This window comes from Aythya fuligula, chromosome 15, assembly GCF_009819795.1.
Source record: "Aythya fuligula isolate bAytFul2 chromosome 15, bAytFul2.pri, whole genome shotgun sequence".
NCBI lineage: Eukaryota > Metazoa > Chordata > Aves > Anseriformes > Anatidae > Aythya > Aythya fuligula.
The window spans coordinates 9,942,815-9,963,621 of record NC_045573.1 but is presented as its reverse complement, the minus strand read 5'-3'; the positions used below and the strand labels follow the sequence as shown (position 1 = coordinate 9,963,621).

At 33.7% G+C, this 20,807-nt stretch overlaps 1 protein-coding gene across 1 annotated transcript in view; it reads right to left on the bottom strand.

Annotated features, from left to right (window-relative positions):
- SNX29 (sorting nexin 29) overlaps positions 1–20,807 on the bottom strand; it is a 130,450-nt gene that overhangs the window by 91,746 nt on the left and 17,897 nt on the right. Inside the window, exons 8-13 of the mRNA XM_032197430.1 lie at positions 18,584–18,953; positions 17,526–17,644; positions 15,170–15,251; positions 14,565–14,647; positions 7,280–7,343; positions 5,821–5,949 (exon numbers count right to left, since the gene is read on the bottom strand). Of these exons, the coding sequence (XP_032053321.1) occupies positions 5,821–5,949; positions 7,280–7,343; positions 14,565–14,647; positions 15,170–15,251; positions 17,526–17,644; positions 18,584–18,953 (847 nt within the window). The remainder of the gene's footprint in view (positions 1–5,820; positions 5,950–7,279; positions 7,344–14,564; positions 14,648–15,169; positions 15,252–17,525; positions 17,645–18,583; positions 18,954–20,807) is intronic.

The following is a 20,807-nucleotide window of genomic DNA, read 5'->3' as shown; positions in this document are numbered from 1 at the left end:
AGTATTTTGTACAGAAGACCAGCTGAATAAGTCAAATTTGCAGATGTCCAGACATAATCATTTCAGCACTGACTGATGATGTCTCAATCAGAGCAATACTTTTCCAGTGGCCCAGATCCTGCAAACACACACGCAGTCTTACTAAAACTAATATGATTATCCATGTAAAGCTGAGGTTATTGGATTAATTCTCAACTGAGACATTACCAAACTGCACTGCATCTTACCACAGATACTTAACACCAGATCTAAAATTAAAAAAAAAAAAAAAAATCCAAAAACTCTGTAAAACAAGATGAAGAATCAAAGAGTTTTTGCATTGCAAGACACTATCATTGCGTTGAAATGTACCTGTGGCCTTCTTCTGTGAAATATGACTGACAGGAACAAGAATACTTATTTGCCTAAAGTATGTTCAAGTGACTTCTTCCCTTGAGTCTTAATTCTGCAGTTAATTCTTAATTCTGCTATACGACAATGGGTAAAAACAAAGAGTGAGTTAAAGTTACTTTTGAGTGTATTGTCAATAAACAAACATATTAGGGATGTAACAGGTGTGCATATATACATATATATATTTTTTTTTAAATAGATATTCCTGTTTCTTTTTCTACTTGCAAAAGAAATCATCTTCACAGAAAGTAAACAGCATCAGAATAAATTGTAAGCATCTATCCTAAACTGTCACTTTATTTACTAATAAATATAATTCCACTACATCTCAAATAATTGTTTCATTCTTTTATTTCACAAAATGAACACATTGTATATTGAAAAAAAGGGGGTGAGAAAACCAGTATTCCAAAATTTTTAACTAGAATGACTGATCCTCAGTCATTAGTTAGAATTACTGGTCCTCACTAAGCAAACAACTCAAGATTATTCTCTTTCTTTTCTTTTTTGTCACCAGAAAGGCTGAAATTAGTGTTCTCAAAGTATTCAAGAAGGTGTTTACATCAAATTCTTAGCAAGAGTTCTGGGGACACACAAATATTAGCTCATAAAATAAGTATATTTGCTCATCAAACTACAATAGTCAGGTTATTAAATTACTTTCCTGACCTAATATGTTCATAATTTTATAATTCAGGGAAGTTTTCTACTCTTGTCATGTGATTAACTGCTTCTGCGGTAAATAGTGAAGGTTTCATTACTACAAATTATCTGAAAACTTGTTTCCTCTTATTCACTTAATGTATTATGTGGCACATAGAAATCATGTCCACAATTTTTGTTATTTCAACTTCTTTAATATCAGAATTATTCAGATTGTCCAAATTCTGGGCTTAAAATGCTACTAAAAATGTTTTACTAATCCTAATATTGCAGCAGCAGCACCCACATCATAGAAAGTGAACCAACAAAAGCAACTTAATAGAAAAATCTACATCCAAAAATAACTCTATACGAAGTTTCTTACTTGCTGGAAAATGAGTTGCACTGAATCATTAAAGAAATGCATTTGAAGTCCAAAATAATGGTGACATTAAAATTTGTTGCATCTAAGCAGCTCCCAACATTGTTTATATCATGGGATAAGACAAAATGACTTTCAGAAGAACAATCACTACAACACACCCAACCTCCATCATAATTAGAGAAATTACATAATATTGTTTTAAAATAACGTTTTAGTCTAAGTGAGCATCTCTTTAGATTCTTCTAAAAAAGCTCCTTATCTGTTCTTTAAAAGGGTACATGCATGATAAATACCTGATTCACCTACATGTCAATGCAAATTCTAAAACTGTGGGGGAAGTGAGTCAAAGAAATATGAATATACAAATCCTATAACCTGAAACGTGAATATTAAATGATGATGTATTTGCATTGTCTCCATTGCCCTACATCATATGAATGTCAAACCCACTTGTGTATCTCTCTCCCTCCCTCAAACTGCATATTTAGGTCTTATGTGTCATCAAAAGCAGAATTAGAAGCATTCTAAATATATTTATATTACCTTTATGTTTATCATTTTCAGACTCTAGTTCTGCTATGCAATAAAAAGCTTATAGGAACCTCAGTCATGGTAGTTCACCACGACTGACAGTAAACACTGCGCCTGCATATGCAGAAAACAAACACTCCTCTCCGTAACAAGGCACAGATTACTAACCTTATTTAACATTCAGAATAGGCTTGTTGTTTACTATACATGTGAATCATCCCCAAGATTTCAGGCATCATAGGTTACTCCAGAGCTTGTTTAGAGTTGTAAGAAGACAAAGACACCATTACAGCTGCATTCACCTTCAAAAGCCTTACTTATCTAAATTTAAGTGATTTAGCTTAAAAGACAGTTTAAAATTCATTGCTGTGCACAACAGTAGCACAAAAGCAATCTTTAGGTAAGCCACTACTGGTGTGTCCCGGGGTTCAATACTAGGGCCAATGCTCTTTAGCATCTTTATTAATGACCTGGATACAGAGAGAGTGCACCCTTGGTAAGTTCACAGACCATACAAAACTGGAGGAGCGGCCAACACACCAGATGGGGAGAAAGTCCAAGAAAATACTTGGAAATACATCTAGTCCTAAGACATACTTAGAAAAAATAACAATTAAGATTAAAAATCTAAAGTTAGTGGCAATGTCACACAAACAATTTAGGTAGGGTATGACTCAAAACTCTGCTTCTGCCTCAGCTCATCTGTCTTGGCAAAGAAGTAAGCTGCATTAGACTTGGATACTTGGCAAACGTGTTTTCTAACACATCAGTGTTCCTGATGACACACCGAGAGAAGGGAAGGGGGACACATACTCAAGAAGTCACTTATTTTCTGAAGGTTGACATTGCAGTATAAGGAATCTCTTAGGTATAGGCAAAAAAGAGGTCTCATGCTCATTTCCCAGTGCACATGTGCACTGTTCAGTTTCTGCTCCACAGCTTTAAACCATGCTGACTTCTCTGACATGAGTACAAATACTGATAGCAACATCCTTTATTTATTCTGCCTTTATTTATCTTTCAGGGACTAAAACACCCTTGATTTGGCTGAAGACATGTAATGGGCTAAAGATCATACAATGAGCTGCAGGCTTCAGTCAATATACGCTTTATCATGTTCTCACTTCGCCCTGTCTTCCACCAAGAGATGATTTAATTTCAAGGCCAATTAAGGCTGCAAAATGTCAAAATTTACTCATAAGAGTGCTTCATAAACTCATACAAAACAAACCATTAAAACAATTAGTATGTTTTAGATTACAGTAAGCAATCAACATAAACTTAGGACAATAAGAAGTCAGTTTTTGTTTTGTTTAAACAGTAATTCTGAAAAGGCAAATAACTGATTTATAAAAGCAATACATATGTATAATTTACATCTGAAGAAATTTGAAAAATATCTCTGAAAGCAGATATTAAGTGACAAAAAAGTTTGAAAAAATCGCTTATATAGAAATACACTTTAATAAAAAAGTTAAAATAATTACATTGAATTTAACAAAAGGACTTACTACAAAGTTAACAGATTGCAGAATAAGACTTGGCAAAGACAATCACCGATGTAAGATGTAGATAAAAGCCAAAAACAATTTTTTTTTTTTTTTTTTACATATAAATATGAGATGTAGTAATAAAAATACAACTGCATGACAGGACCACAGAAAGCATCACTACTATTCTAATTTTTAAGACAATCATAAGCCTCTATCTGTGTGATTAACAGTTAAATTACTCATCTTAGGTAAAAATTCAATTATTTTTTAAACACTTAAAATGAAATATCCATTATTTTACTGTCAAGAGCAGTTAGATGACCATGCAGAGAGGACACGACAACACTTTGTACGCTATTAAAGTGCTCCAGTACTTAATTTTAAACAAACAATTACTTAAAAAAAAAAAAAAATCACCACTTCAGAATCTTATACTATTCACAATGTTTGGCAACAACTGTTGTTTACGATACAGCAGTTGAGAAAGTAGTCAGCCATGAAAACCTGACAAGAGGACCAGAAAATGAATGAGAACTCACTGTTTACTCACTCTACAACCATGAGAAAAAGCCAGATGGTTGAAACTCAACTTCAACCTCAAGGACCCAATAGCACATCCACAACAGATTTAATATGCAATGTCTGAACCTTCTCCCAAGATCAGTACCAAACTAACAACATATTCACACATCCATAGAGTCTGTACCACAGAGTTAGTTAGCTCAAGAAAGCAATACTATATCCCTAAGGACATAGTTTAAAGATGACTGTTCTGTGCTTTAGGGAAAATATTTCAGTCATGGCCCACTGGTATGGGCATAACATCTACTTAAAACTTTTGCTGTGAAATACTTCATAGTCTTCTTGTTTAAAAAGATATAAACGGATTTTTGAATGGAAAAACATATTTATCTCAAGTGAACCACGCTGTTCACATCATTTCCATCTATGTATTTCTGGCTATATGGTGTCCAACAGCTGATCTATTGACATTAAATATGGCCTGATTATGAGATTTCTTCTGAAGAATGTTAAATAACATATTGTACTGTAATGATGAAAACTGAAGTCATGCTTTTTGCCATAAATCATCACAGAGATAAAGCATAAAGACATTTTCACACCTGATTTAAAAATTAAGAATTAAGAGAAACAGTAAATTGTGGAAGGAACAAGACAGATTAACCCGACTTTCTGTCAGTTTGCTAATAGTACAAAAATTAATGAAAAAAGACATTGTTTGGTTTTTTTAAAAAAGAGGACTGTTTGTTGCTTTTTTATTTTGTTAATGCTGAAAAACGATGGAATGGACTAAATAATAAATGTCTTTACAAAGTTTTGTTGTCCTCTCCTCCCCACCCCCCCCAAAGACTTCAGCATTCCTTAAATGATACAAAAAAAGTGTAGAAACTATTTGGAATATAAAAATTCTAAGCAGTCTTTACATATTTCTTGCTTAACAATTAAATACTCGTGATACTTTTTTGCCTGTTGGCTTCCAAGATCCCTTAACAGCATTGCCAGAAAAAAAGTTATACAAGTTGGAAAAGTATTCCAGACCTTGTCAAAGCTTAAAGACACGTAACAGTTGTTCATTCTTGTTCCAATTCATTCATTACAACATACATTAGAAATATTACTGGTAATAAAACAACAAAAAAAAGAATAAAATTGGAAAACTAATGTTCATGTAAGCACATATACCTGATATCAAATCTATGAGAAATCCTATGATAGGATTGTCATCTTGTTGACAGAGCAAGATGAAATATTTGTGGGATTTGGGGGTTCATAACCTTAACTACATACATGATTCCATGAAAAAAGTATGTGTGTGTACCCCTAAATATTCTTTCATATTCACTGAAAGGCAAGCTGTTTGGTGATTTTTTCCTAGTATACATTTTGTCAAAATCTGGTGCTAGCATTTTTAAAAGGAAATATCTGAAAGGTTTAAAATTCAGAAAAAACTTTAATTAAACAATTTTCCCCCTATTATATTTAAGTTCTGTCATAAAACTAAGGTTTGGGGAGTACTAATTCCAGATCATGTTAGGCACTTCAACAACATTAAGAATAGAATATATCACATATGAGGGAAAAATCCTAGGACCATGATTATTATGATAGCTCTACCAGGAATTTCCAAACTTTTAAGTAGAAGAGGGAAAAAAAAAGTGTGGGGTTAGAACTGGACCAAAGAAAAGGTACATAAAGAAAGAAGTCTACTTACATTTACCTGACGTGTTCCTTTGTATCAGTCTCATTACTTAACTGCCACTATTTTCATGGCTTATATTTCTTATTATTAGTCTAATTTCTTTTGGAAAATTACTTTTTAATTGCTGCTATTATGAGTATTTTAGTGCTCCTCACCTTGCCAAGGCTTGGACTTTTGTGGCATGCCGCTCTTCCTGTTCTGCTACTTTCCTTCTCCAGTTGTCCATTTCCTGCCTCAGTGCTGCAGAATGCTCCATCTCTCCATCAAGCAGGTTTCGCAGGGACCTGGAAGAAGGTAGCAGCATCTGTTAGAACACCGCTAACAGTAATTAGAGAATCCTCTATGAATCACAGAGTAAGTTATCTGAATGATACCACTAATGTCATCCTAAAATTTCTTTATTCAATGTAAAAAACACCTGATTTGATTATACAAGGATATGAAAAGCTGCAAGAAAAAAGTACCCAACAAAAATCAGTTGCAAGTGCTTGCTATTAATTTGTATTAATCTTGTCAGCATGGCCAAAGCACAACCTATTACAGTATCTACTACACCACCACACAAAAAGAATTTCCCATCATAGAAAGTAGCTTATAATCTCATCTCCATGCAGAAGTAGGAGTGCAAGCTCCTACTTCTCAGAAAGAATCTATAAGCAACATGTTTATTAGCCAGAGCAGGGGACAGGTAGGACTCTTGTCTCTACTGAGAGTACTGTGATATATCTTTGTGTAACACCTTTGATGAGATACCAAAGGTCAGCAGAATGACATAAACACGCCACCCCACCAAAAAAAAAAAAAAAAAAAAAAGAAGCTGAATGAAACAATAACTACCAACTACGTCAGTGTGGAGAAGAGGCAGCAAAATGGGATCAGTTGGTAGTCTCGACATGAAAAAAAAAAAAAAAAAAAAAAAAAATTCATTTCTTTTAAAAGCATAAATTAACAAAAAAGTTTTTCTATAGAGTAGCAATAGTACATCTCAAATATATTTTCATTTGTTTTGTCACGTGTTCCAATATACTAAAAAAAAAAAAAAAAGTAGGTTTGACGGCATTTTAAATGAATGACATTTTTTTACATTTACATCATTTTTTTGTCCAAGATAAACATGAGGACATTCACAAATGACAGCCACTTTCAGTGTAACATTGTTGGCGGTCCTACATCATTTCTGCACGAGAAAGGGGAAAAACGAAACTTTCTGAATATTTGCATAAACAAATCAGGACAAACTTTCACTTTTTCAGAAAGCTGCCTTAAGAGATAGTAGGAATCTTTTGGCTGTAAGTTTTGGTTTTGAAAAAACTACAACTTGTGAAACCTCCCAAAGACAAATGGCTATATGTGATTTGAAGTCGAAGGAAAAAGTAGACCTGTAAACACTACTTGTCAGTATCCACAGTTGAATATTAAACTACTAAGCATACCTTTTACAAATATATCTATATATCTATATATATATAGATATAGATATATATATATCAGGAGGATGACAAAAAGATTATGTCCTTTGTCCTTTATACAAAGGACAGCTGGTATTAAAGAAATCAAATGATAACAGGTTTTTGAAATTATATAGTGCCTCTTGACTAGAAAAAAGAAAACTACCTATTCTGTTCTTCCAGTTCATCCTTTCTGTTCATCATGGCCACAATAGCTTGACGAAGTTCATCTAAAGACAAAAAAGGTTAATTTCCATTTATATTTTTGTTCATTTCAGATCTAAGTCACATACACAGTGTCATTAATTAAGCAACACACTTAACATGATGTCAAGGTCATTTGCTACTCAGCAAAGCACCTAACAATTCTCTTCATCTCATCACCAACTTGAGCAATCTTTCAAAAATTGTATTATTTAAACATCGTACCAGAAGTACTGATCAAACTAACCTAGCCTGTATTTGGCTTTAATGCAAACACTGTAAATGTCTGTCTACAGCTACAACTGATTTATTTTTAATCACAGCCACATGGGGCATCTTAGGATACAATGCACCTTTTCACTGGAAATATATTAGTGAAATATATTGTTACTTGTGTACCATTTTCAAATGTTTCCTTGCTATATATCTTTGCTAGTGTTTTCCTTGCTATAAAACCTGATGCAGGACATGCAGGACAGTATTACTGTGAGACCAGAGAAGAGAGATTGATTCAACTCAATCTCAGTCTACTGTTTTAGAGACAACAGGTTTTCTGAATTCTGCTATTACCTACAAAAAACTTTTTATTTCTTACAAATACCTTCAAAAATACCTCATCACATCATTACATCTAGAACTAAAAAAAAATAATAATAATAATAATAATTGACATTTTCTTTGAACTTGTAAGAAATGCCATCTTCAGCAGCACTACCATTTCAAGGGAGATTTGCAGTTTCAGTGAGGGGATAAGTTAAGGATCTTCTGCCTGTACACAAGTCAGTACTTCCTTGCCTTCTTTAGGGTTAGCTTTTTTTAGAGTAGCTTTTCTGTGCTGTACAGAGAAGTGTCAACTCGAAGCCATGCACCTGGAGTCCTGCAGCTATTATGAAGTTTTTACCATGCAACTGTACAGCTGTACTATTACTATTTACTATAAATTTACTGAAAAATATTAGGAATTAATCACCTAATCTAAAACAGATTTCAACTTCCAGATATTGCACAAATCCGTGAAATACATGAAGCACATCTTCAAAGATTTGAATGGCTTATCTGCAAACATCTGAATGGACATGTGCCCTAAACTAATCTTTTTTTTTTTTTTTTGAAAGTTTGTTTAACAATTTCACACAGGTTTATCAATAATTTTAGAGACCTTCTGCAGGGACAAAATACATTATAACATCCCCCTAACAGTTAAACAAACTGTTCCTGTTTATAAATACAATAAAGCAGATGACTGTGTTCTGCAAGTATTCAAAGCAGATGTCAGCGAATTTTCTGAGCTTTTACTGAAACCATATTAATGGAACTGGTATTACTTAATTTCTGCGAGCAAGCAAAGCCACTGGACAACTTTCTTCTCTCCCTAGATTAAATTCACTGGCTTACCCATAACTTCGTTCATATTTTTCTACAGTGACAGGAGTTTTTGCCCATTAAAAAGAAAAAAAAAAAAAAGATTTAACATTGTACTGTGGACCAGATTAAGTCTGTCCAACTCCTAGTAATGGACAAAATGTAAAAGTTTATACTACATCAATCGAGTGTATCAGTCAGTGCAGACACCACAATTCAAATCTGGCATTGCTAATCTGCTGGTTAATTCCCCCTTGCAGGATTCTGCAGGGTTCTGTTATCACTTGAAATCTGCCAATCCTATTTGCTCATGGTGGATTCTTTTCAAACCATTTCTGCTTCTTTGGCCATGGAGAAATTAGACAATTATTTTTCCACCCATTCCACATTACAGCTTGAGAAGTAGCTGGCATTAGCAAGAAACATTTCAGTAGGTCGAGGGACTTTGCACTCCATTAATTCAGCACAGAAAGAACAATTATTTTTGTACAGTAACTTAGCATCTTTATGAGTTCTCTATACAGACAACCTAAAGAAAGATTCCAAATCTTGTAGAGAAGCCAAAGTAAAATTTGTGGGTATTAAACACTAACTTAAAAAAAAAATTGAGGTTTCTGCTTTCTCCGTCAATAATATTACTAGCATTCAAAACCAAAGCTGCGATTACATTAAGTACTTAATCAGATTTCCTAAGGCAGTGCTCTCAGCATGAAGAATGTTCTAGCATGCTTCTTCACCCATCACTCCTACTGCCATCCCTGTGCTGGCACCAGTGTGTCCTTGCAGGAACTGATCCAGCTCAAAATCACATTTTTCTGCTGGGCTACTTTTCAGACAAAGAGTTGCCAAGTGATCTTAGTGGCAAGTTCAGTACTGCTGCTGGCAAAAGCCACACAGCAGAAAGCAGGCAGGGCAGAACAGAACACCTTTTTAGCCATTAAGGATGAGGAGTACAGGGCAGAACATCCTTTTTGCAAGAATAGAGTTCTGACCAGGCAACCACTGCAATTTATGGAGCAATTGTAGGGAGAAAAAAAAAAAAATCTTAGAGCGAAAAGATTTGATACTACCAAATAGACTATCCTCCAGTATTTTCATTACTGTTTTTCAGAAGAGTCTGTAATAGCTTCTTACTTACTAGTAGTTATTTTGGAGGGAAAAAAAAAGACTGTATTCTGAGACTTAGGTATTATTTTATTAGTATTCTTTTGGTCATGATGAGACACTGCCACTTTATGGGCAGCTTGGAAAAATTGGAGTTTTTATTTTTGTTTTGGCACCTGCAGAAAATTGTTGGATTCTAGTAGTCCTAATACGTAATGTTATGATATGTAACCACCACTAATACATAGTGTTATGAAAATGGACCACATTCTGTCAACGTGAAGAGTAAAAATTTGTTTAAAGGATGAGGAAAACAGAACAATCCAAGAATTGTTCAAGCCTTATACAAGTGTATAGTACAAGCAAAAAACATTCACAGTAAGCTTTCACTACAGTAACACAACAATAAAGTAACAATCTCTAACTATTATGTTGAATTCAGAATCCTCCTCAAGAAAGCATTAAGCCAACACTTTAAATATTTCAAGAGGGTCACTAAAATATGGTAATGCGACAGTCTGAGTAAGCTGCTATTATTTCTCTGCTTCTCAATAAATTAAAGCCATTGCCACTCAAACAAGTTATTGTAGGGCTGACTGTACTAACACTGGGGTCACTACTCTACAATAATTGGTGGTATACATCCTGTCTGTTTAAATGTGTACTGAGTTATTAACATTTAACTGACAGATTTTAAGTTGTCTCCACTTTTCCAATTCTACCTGCCTATTCAAACTGTAACCTTAACTTGCCTACTAACTTGATCTTCTTTCCCTTATTGCATCTTCTCTCACTTCTCTCTGCAACACAAATAATGTGAGCAGATCATGTAAGCAAGATTCTCATAAAGACTGTATTTTGGTTAAAAAAAAAAAAAAAAAAAAAAAAAAAAAAAAAAAAGTCTCTTGAAATAAAAGTTAAAATACTCTTATTTATATTTGAATTTTTTTTTCCCGAAAATCATAGATTTTGCAGTATTGTTAAAGATATAACAAAGCAGACACTACCAATTTCATGATAATGTATAGGAATGGGAATTAAGCGAATCAGTGCTTAATTTAGGACCACAAAAGCAAACACTCATACTCAGTATTTCTCCTTAATTTTGTCCAACTCCAACAGCAGTGGAGGTGTGGAAGGAAGCATCAGCATAGACGGCTGGACTGGGCTGGACAGCCAAGGTTCTAGGAAGGCTTGCACAGCCTGTGCTTACTTTAGTATTTACTAGTGCTAAATAAATATAGATTACCAAGTTAAAAAAAAAAAAGAGAAACATTGTTCACAACATTTTTTTTCCAAATTCATGATATTTTGATATAACTGAAGTGAATTAAAAGGACATATCCTATCCTAATTCAAGCCTAACATTCAAAACTTTAAAATTGCAATTTCCTACTCTCACCTGTGCTTCTCTAAATTTTTTGCAGTATGTGAGAGCAGTCAGCTGAACACAACAAAGTAAATCCAGCATCATGCACTGCAGCAAGTTGACCTCAAATCTGCCAGAACATCCACAGTTCATTACTCTTGTTTGTGTGTTATGCTTGCCTCAGATCAGTTTATGATTATAATGTTTTTCCAGCACTTATATTTTACTCAGTGTGGGGGTTAGAAGAAGGAACTGGGGATGGGGTGGAGAGGGAATCAGGATGATACACACCAACTTGAAGGTTGTACCAGCAACCACAAATTTCTGACTTCCACCTGCAGCCTCAATCTTTCTCCCTCTTTTCCCCACCCTCCCCTTTTTTCTTTTAATAAAGCAGTGGGAAGATAGCCAAGTGTAACCGCTTCAGACAACTGTTTGATGTCAGAGTTTATGTCCTACTTCTGAACTGCTTTGAGCTTGATATAGTCATTTACGCTCTGTAAAGTAATATTAACAGAAAGAAATACACTACTTTCATAAGAAGCAGCATTAGCACCAACATATCTAAAATCCAAGTGATAATCAGTGTTTCATAAAGACAGATATAAAATAACTCAGCAAGTCTTTCAAATTATGTAATCTTAACAGCTATTTTCACAAAACCACCTCAAAAAAAAAAAAAAAAAAAAAAAGACTCCCAGGTACAAACCAAAAACTCTAAACCAATTCTTTCTTTAGCAGTAAAAAAGATAACATGAAATTCCAAGAATGTGCTTATTAGATTTTTCATATTAAATCTCACATTTTAAAATTCCAATAATTAACTTCTATTACTGAAATTAATCTGTAGTGCCTAGTTAGTAATAAAGTAAATATTTGTTTTAAAATGTTTTTAATTCACTTGCATACTACTTGAATAATCTAACTTCTAAACAGCTTTCATAAATTCACATCCAGAGCATGAAATAGGTTTTAAAAGTGACACGCTTTATGGAGCACCTGTCAATTTCCCAGCAATCTCCAGAAAATTCTTAAGCTTCACAACTCTTGAGCTATTTAACCAAAGAAAGATTGGATAAATATGAGTTGCAATCACCTGTTATGAAGAATAAGCTGTAAGTGAAATCATCTCTCAGTGTACACAAGGTCATGCAGCACTCCTCTGCAATCCTGCAGATAGAATACCAGGGAGGGCTGGGAGCAGTCTACAGAAATTATTTTTTTTATTTTCCAGGATGCAAATTTACACGGGTATCTTCTGAGACAAAATAAAACCTTCAGCAGACTAGTTACATCTTAAATAAGAAGTCTGACCTTTCAAGACATGCTACCAAAGCCACTTGCATGAACATTGGCTATTAAGGCTTTACTGCTCCAAAATCCTCTAAATATTAGCCTGTCATGTCACTATTAATACGGTAAATTTTAGTAGGAAATACAATAGACAATATACTTTGGGCCTTCTACTGTGGAAAACAAATTGTCCTAACTTTAAAAAAAAAAAAGAAAGAAAAAAAAAAGTTAGCACTATACAAACAAAATGGAAAGGAAGAAGGGGAAGAACAGATTCAGAAAAAAACTCTTTTCAAGCTTTGTCTTCAGAATTAAACAGCACAAAAATCCACAGCCACTGGAGACCTCAAAGTTTTTCTCTCTACGCTATTGCATTACATTTTTCTTTCCTGATGTGTTAGAATTAGTTGCCATGCAACCAAGCTATAAGCCTCACCATTTAATAATTCTTCTGGTAATTGCAATATAGAAAAAGAGCTTCAGTGTCTGGGTTCATCATAGCACTGAATTCTTACTGTATAGAGAATCTACGATCTGTAATAACAAACTTGAAAAAAATGATTTTTATTTAATGTATCTAGGATCAGCTATTATAAAGATATTAACTTAAAAGTATAGCCAGCTGAATTTTCATTATAGTAATTATTTACCAATGGTTCTACTGGCTTCATAGCTTATGTGTTTCCTCAAAACCTTGTCTGAAATGGAAAGCTAATGATTATGTTTCTTCTGATATTGTGGTTCATTTCATTTAGAAACTGCTAAGTATCAACAATTGAAAATCCCAAGGTTTACTTTGTTTTATAGCTGTCCTAACTACACATGTGCACTGAGCAACTGAAAGAGACCAACTGTGGCCCCTGCTGGTACCTATGAAACAATAAAATGAAGTGCAATAAAAACAGGACATTTGCCATTAAAATTCTACGACTGAAAAACAAAGCTAAAGCGTAAGTACAAAAGGATTAGACTATAGTAACACCATGAACAGAAAACACCCAGTGACCAAAAGCATCACAGTGCTTTCAACAGTAACTTCATCTACATCTTCAACTGTCACTTCAAAGTCTCAAACTAGATTTTCACTTTATAAAGCACTTTGTAGGAAAGGATTTTTCAGCTTTGTAAGGCTCACTCAGCAGATATTTACTAGAGCCTGAATCAGAATCCAGCAAAAATTCATGGCTTACTTTTAACACATCAACCAGATACCATTTGAACATGAAAATAGAACACAGGGTTAGAATACCATAGTGTTCATTCATTTTGATGATTTCATAAATCACTTTCTCAAATGAATCTTGTCTCATCACTTCTGTATTCCCAAATGTTATCATTTAAGATTTGTACATATTTATGTTAAAAAAAAAAAAAAAAGACGCACACCCTAGAGCTATAGGAACAAAGCCACATAGACAAGCTCAGTTACAGAACTTTCTGTACAGAGAGAAAAAGCCAAACTGTCCAGCTATGCAAATAAGTAAGCCAGTATAAGTATTAAGTTTTCTTTCTGCAAGTTTATGTAAAGAAAAGGATGGAAGATGGAATAAATAAACAGACAGTACTACTGATCTCTCTCCTACAGCAAAGGCCATTTTATTCTGTCCAGTTCAACCCTTAACACTAATGAAAATAAGTCTTCCACCTTAATCTTAAATAAAGTTTTTGTTCATGAAAGGCCACATTTACGTTTGGAACAGATTTTCCCTATTAAAACCATAGACTGAGTAGAGTTCTTGGGTTTTTTTTCTTTGCTCTCCTGGCATTAAAAAGCAGGACAAATAATTAAGATCACATCAGAACAAGCCATTAGCATTTTTAGAACGTGCAGAAATTGAATGATGTTAAACAAATTAAATCATTACTATTAATTTAAATACTGAGGCCACAACTAGTATAAGTATTTATAGCAGTTCTGTGGAAAAAGAGGCTCATGTCATACAAGCTGCAATGAACCATAACCTGTTATCAGCCAATTCAGAATCATTTCTAATGTGACCAGCACATCAGAAATGAAGTGCTGCATGCCTCTCTAAATAGATCTCCTCGAAATAAGAGTAGAAATGAAGGACTTCAAAAGTTAATTCCATTAATCTAGATACATCAAGGAAGTACTTACTAATTGTCATGGATTCTGGCACAGTGGCTGAAGGCAACATATTGCTTAAAGTATTCACTTGAGCTGCAGGATTGACTTCCAGTCTAGTCATAAAAGTACAATGTCATCAATTAATGAAGACAAAAACCTGAATTCAAAACTGAAGCAAAAAGAAACTAGAAGTCTCGTCATCTATTTAATGCATGTAATCATACACAGAAAACAACTCATATTCAACCAACTTCTGTTTAATTAACCTTTAACGTATCCGTTTTATCTGATTTTTCAATACACACAAAAAAGGTTCAAATCAACAGACCATGGAGAGTATGGCTAATAAACAACAACATAAAAGCTATTTCCAAAACCTGGAGGCTATGCTTGCTTATCAATTCAAGTTGACATAACTACGTGACTTCTTGAAAATGACCAGGAAAAGTACAACTATAAAAATAGGGAAGTGTAGGCTTTCGCATTTGTCTTTCCAAAAATTTCCAAGAGTAGCCTGATAATGGTTTGTTTTCCAATACTGAGTAGCTATTTGTTAGGCAACAATACTAAACTAGCAGCTATAGGTGGAAAGCGTTTTTTTGCTTTTTTTATTTTAAAACATATTTGACATGTACCTGTAAGGATGATCAGATCTTCTTGGAATCAGTTCTACTGCATGAACACCACTTTCATGCCTCTCTCCGTTCTCCAGGTTATCTAAAGTAGAATGCACATGCATAAGCGTCTTCAATTAACAGTACTTAAATAAAGCAATACTTACCTTTACTAAAGAATTGTAAGTGTTTAAAAGCTTTCTCCAAAGCTGGCTTCTGTACTTTCACACTGAATGCCAGCAGGACTGTAACATAGCCATCAGTTTAGCAAAAAATTATTGCAAAACTTCTTTTTATAGTTTAGACATTGACATTTAACATTGACAGCGATGTTGTAAATCTATGAAGAGACTTCTTATTGAAGTTATTTTTGCAAGCCCGAGGAGTTTAATTAACATGGCATCTGATACTCATTACAAATCTGTTTTGTGACTTGCAGGAAATAAATCTGTGGTTAGTTCCCAATATCCGAAACCTTGCAAAGGCACCAGTCCTTTATACATTCCCAACAGAGCACCATAGCTTTTCTCTGACTAATTATATATACATTTAGTACATAGGGCTGTGAACCAAATACCAGGAATCAGATACTTTTCAGAAAAGCATGGATAATATACATCTGTCCACACATCCACAATTGTCAGCATCAAAATATACACATCACTGGGCCCACTGTAATAGTGGGTCAGGTAAAAGGAAAAACAACACCACCTACCTTCTGTGAACATATTAAGAAAAGAAAAAAAAAAGAATCATTTACATTTTCTGGTATCAGTATGTAAGGGTTACAAAGTTACCCTAAAACAAACCTGAAATTATGAGCTAAAAAAATATTACATAGAATTTAAGAAGCAGGAAAGAAGTTGATGGGAATTAGAGTTATGTCAGGATGGCTATGGAGAAGAAAGTTCATTTTTTAAGCTGTAGAGTTTACTGAAACTCAATATAGATCTGTATATTCCAGTTTTCTTCCAGGCACCTGACTTTTGATTCAGGCTCTCTCATCTCTAGGTACATGGAGATATGATATGCCCTGACACATCCTTGAAACACAGCAGCAGACTAAAATTGAAAACTCATATAAGCATACAACACTATGTTGTAATATATTTGAAATAGATACATATCTTGTTAGTTATCTGTGTAAGACCTTTGAAGTAAAACACTGGGTTAAACTCTGTATTTTATAAAAGCTCACTATGCTTTAGCAGCAATCTTATCATAATAATAATGAGCCTGCCAGTTACTGGGAAAGCTAGAAGAAAATGGGTTGTACTTTATATTAGCCACTCAAATTTCGTAAGAGGTACAAATGTTAAAATACAGCAGAGGGCAGTACAGCATTATTGTACGAATCATGTTATTCTTATCATCTTACTTACAGAAGTGAATTTCTTTTTCACAGCCACTCAGTTAACAGTCTGTTCAAACTCCCAGCATAAATAATGTATATGCAAAAAGCATGAAATATATTACCACTACAATAGATTATTTGAATGCCACTGAGAAGTTATTAATAGTCACTGAAAGGAGAACACACACCCCAAGTTTTATAAAAGCAATGCTTTATAAACAGCTAGCAAAATATTAACTTCAAGATTTTTGAGGGGGAATTCTTTTGTTTTGTTACCAATACAGATATTGGACCTTCTTTTCTATACCTTTGACCATTCTCATTGCTTTCATCAAGATCTCTAAATGGTCCTCATCACCGTTCAAGTGCGGTACCCCAAACTACATATAATATTGCAGCTGAGCCAAATAAGCATAAACTTACAAGTGATACTTCCATTTACGCATCTCAGTATGAAATGTGCTTTTATTGTAGAAGCACAGAACTGATAACTTACTATCAGCTTGTATCCCACTATATCTCCCATATCCTTTTCCAAAGAAGTATTTCCTAGCCAATCATTCCTTACCCTGTATATACACAGATAACAGCTTCTATTGAACTACATCCAATATTTAATCGTTTCTCCAATCTGTCAAGATTAATTTAAATTCAAATTATCAAAAACACTTCAGCTTCTTCCAGCTTAGTTGTCCCTAGAAATTGGATAAGGATACTTTCTAGTCAACCATCCAAATCATTAGTAAAATACTATACATACAAGACCACAGCTTAATCACAACAAAACTCTGGTCTGTTTTGATATGGGTAAATCCTCCTCAATTAAACAGCTTAGATATGAGCTAAATATAAGACTACTCAAATAACTTTGTCTCCTATCTAGAAAAAAAATGTATTCAAAGATCCTGTCCCAGCTGTATGGTATCTTGTTAAATCCTTATAATCCCATACTATTTGTCACTGTCCCATGTTAGAAGTTTTCTTACAAATTCTGTTGGCATGAGATAGAATTAAAATACTTACCAGTCTGGGAGTAAGAGCCAACAGCACTGACAGGAAATAGAACATCTGAGTCATCATTCAGGACCTGCAGAGGACTCCAACTGCATATCTGAGAGTTGCATGTGACTATTTCATGAGGCCTAGATTAAGAAAATAAAACCTATATAAACAGTCAGCATTAATTTTCACAACACTCACATTTCTTTTGGAAGTATCATTGCAAGAAAAACCTTTATTTCAATCTGCCTGCCAACTTTTTGGTTTGGATGTACATAAATCGACAAAGATGTACATAAATTCCTAATAGTAGCCTTCCAGTACTTAAAGCAGGCCCACAGGAATGATGTGGAAGGACTCTTTATGAGAGAGTGTAGCGATAAGACAAGGACAAGGGGTGATGCTTTTAAACTAAGAAAGGGGAGATTTAGATTAGACATTAGGAATAAATTTTTCCCTATGAGGGTGGCAAGGTCCAGGCTGCCCAGTGGATGCCCCATCCCTGGCAGTGTTCAAGGCCAGGCTAGATGGGGCTTTTAGCAAGGTGGTCTGCTTGGGAAGTAGGATATGTTCCAACCTCCTGCCATGGACAGGGACTAGATAATCCTTAAGGGCCCTTCCAATACAAACCATTCTACAATTCCATGATTCTACAATAAGATCATTCCAAACCATTGGTTTTATGTTTTTGTCTTGGTTAATGTCTACACTGAATACTGGCAGTGTCTATTTAATAATATGTGGGTTTACTGTTAAGCCAAACTGAAGTTGGTATCATACCAAAAATAAGCGAGTAGCATAAAAAGTAAGAATTATAGCTTGGCTATATCACGCAAGAATTTAAACATCTGAGAACCTCATGGAGAACATCTGAAATCTCAATATTGTTTTTTTAAGTGGAACTTAGATGCAAAATATCCCCAAACTAGTCCAAGTGGTCCAAACAAAGAATGAATAAAGAAAACCCTAAGTGCAGGGATTTCTGTTAGTTACACAAATTAGCCAGTACCCCTGAAAAAAAGAGACATAAAGAGGAAAAAAAAAGCATGAAAAAATTATCACTTGTTCCTTCAATTACTTACTTTTCTGAAGGTTCAATTTCATTTTCTGTGCCTTTATTTCCTAGTGTTTTTCCATATAGCTCATCTTCGTCTGCATCTTCATCATCAATACTCTTCACGTCTAGTTTCTGGTATTCATATTCTCCATTCATGAACACTGAATTGCTTTTCCATGAATGGTTACTTTCATTCCCGTTCAAACTTTTTCCAAGACTGGTTTCAGATGAGGGTAATATAAAAACTGAAGATTTATCTAAATTCTCCTCTGAACTCTCTCCTGTAACCAGAGGTTTTGTGGCATCCCCCACATTTTGTTCATCTTCCTCTTCATCAAATGAGATTATATTTGTCACTCTCTTCTTCTTTTTGCGATCCTTTTTAGATTTCAAATCTAGAAGCAACATAAAGATTTTGATATTTTAAAAAAAGAAAAATAATATAATACATTTGTAATTTTTCCTAATAGAACTCATGAACTAAATGAGCTAAGAAAAAAAAAGACAATTAGATCCTTGATGCCATTCATTATCTTTCCATACATGTTAGCTTATAAAATAAAGATGGTACTTAAAGGTTTATATGCTTTATATAATTCAGATTTTAAAAGTTAGTTCAGATGTGCATTAATAACAGTATTCAATTGAAAGTGGAAAAAAAGTTCAAACTTATAAAATAAAATTTAAGAGACAAAGTTAGCCTTTCCGTCACCTTCTCACATGGATTATAGCTAGTGTATATTGCAAGGAATGTCTACACAACAGATAAAACATCCAACAATTTCAAGAAAATAAAAAAAAAACTTGTAATCAAGTAAAGACAGTTTTGTCTACATTCTAGAAATAGAGCAGTTAGTTTTCAGAAAGAAAGAAAGAAAAAATCTTGCTCCTTCTCTCAGCTAATTAGTTCCTGCTTTTGAAATACAATGAAATCCTGACTACATAATATCTAAGATGTGACGGTCATTTTTCAGTGATTAGCTAGCCTCATGTGCACATCATAATCAGTGAGAATAAATGATCTTGCAAGTTTGAAGCACCCCTAGAAACATCAGAAATTTATTCATCCACACAACACTGTGACTAAACTGTTTTAAGCAAAGTCCCACTGTTATATATCCACAACAGTGATTAACATACTTTTAAGAGCAAGAAGTTAAAATCCATTCTTAATGCAAACAGAATTCCAGCAAAGAACATTGACTTTAATGTAAACATTTAACTTTATATTCAGCACATAATTTCATTTGAATACACCAACTTTCTCAATGGAAAATTTATTGCAAGTTTTACAGTGCATGTACTGTATGTGCATGACCTAGACAAATAACATGCATTGTGTTGTAGACATGTGCAGCATGTCAGTTATTTCATCTTGAAAGCCTACTCTATACTTAAAAAGTTATCCCAAGTTAAATATCACCTACTTTAATCTCATTTAAAACACTAAACCAAAGCTTTACTTCAAGCTTATTTTGAATGCCATTTTAAAGACAAAATTTTAAATGCCAATAAAAAAATAGATTTTATCTCAACATCTATTCCTACCAGATAGCATTCACATTTTTTCTTTTTATCATAACCAAAACTATTTAAAGCCTAAATTCAAACTTTGCTTTTTAAATGAAAAATACATAAATCCAAGAGTCTTTCTGCAGTTTTGTAACTTTACAAAGCAAAGCATCTTCTCAGCTCTACTTCTGGAAATAAAGATGGTAAAATATTCCTTTGTTATTTTTGCAACTGAAAATGTAGAATAAATATCACATTTTACCTGATTAATTTCAAATTACAGGACATTAAAACTTTGGATTCATGTTATTGACTATACCCTACAAGCTGGTTGCAACACAAAAGCATTTGAACATGTTTTGATGTTTTGAGTTTTTGCTTGTTTTGTTTAAAAAAAAAAATTACATAAAAAAAATAAAAAAAGAGTAGATTTTCATTTGTGGTAATTATCTGTTTCATATAGGAATTCAGACTCTAAACATGGGTGGTGTTTGAAGACAGCAATTTAAATTTTTAATCCAGTATATAACGACAGATATATGGCTGATAAAGTGCCAAATGTAATCATATCAAAAAAGAAAAAAAAAATCATTACACCAGAAACTGCGAGGCATAATCTTATGATTAAGAAATTAAAATTCAGGTCACTAGTATATTAAATTTAATTGAAAAAAATATTTAAACACACATTTAACATTTTGAAAGTTTTTGAATGATTCTAACACTGCAAAAATGCT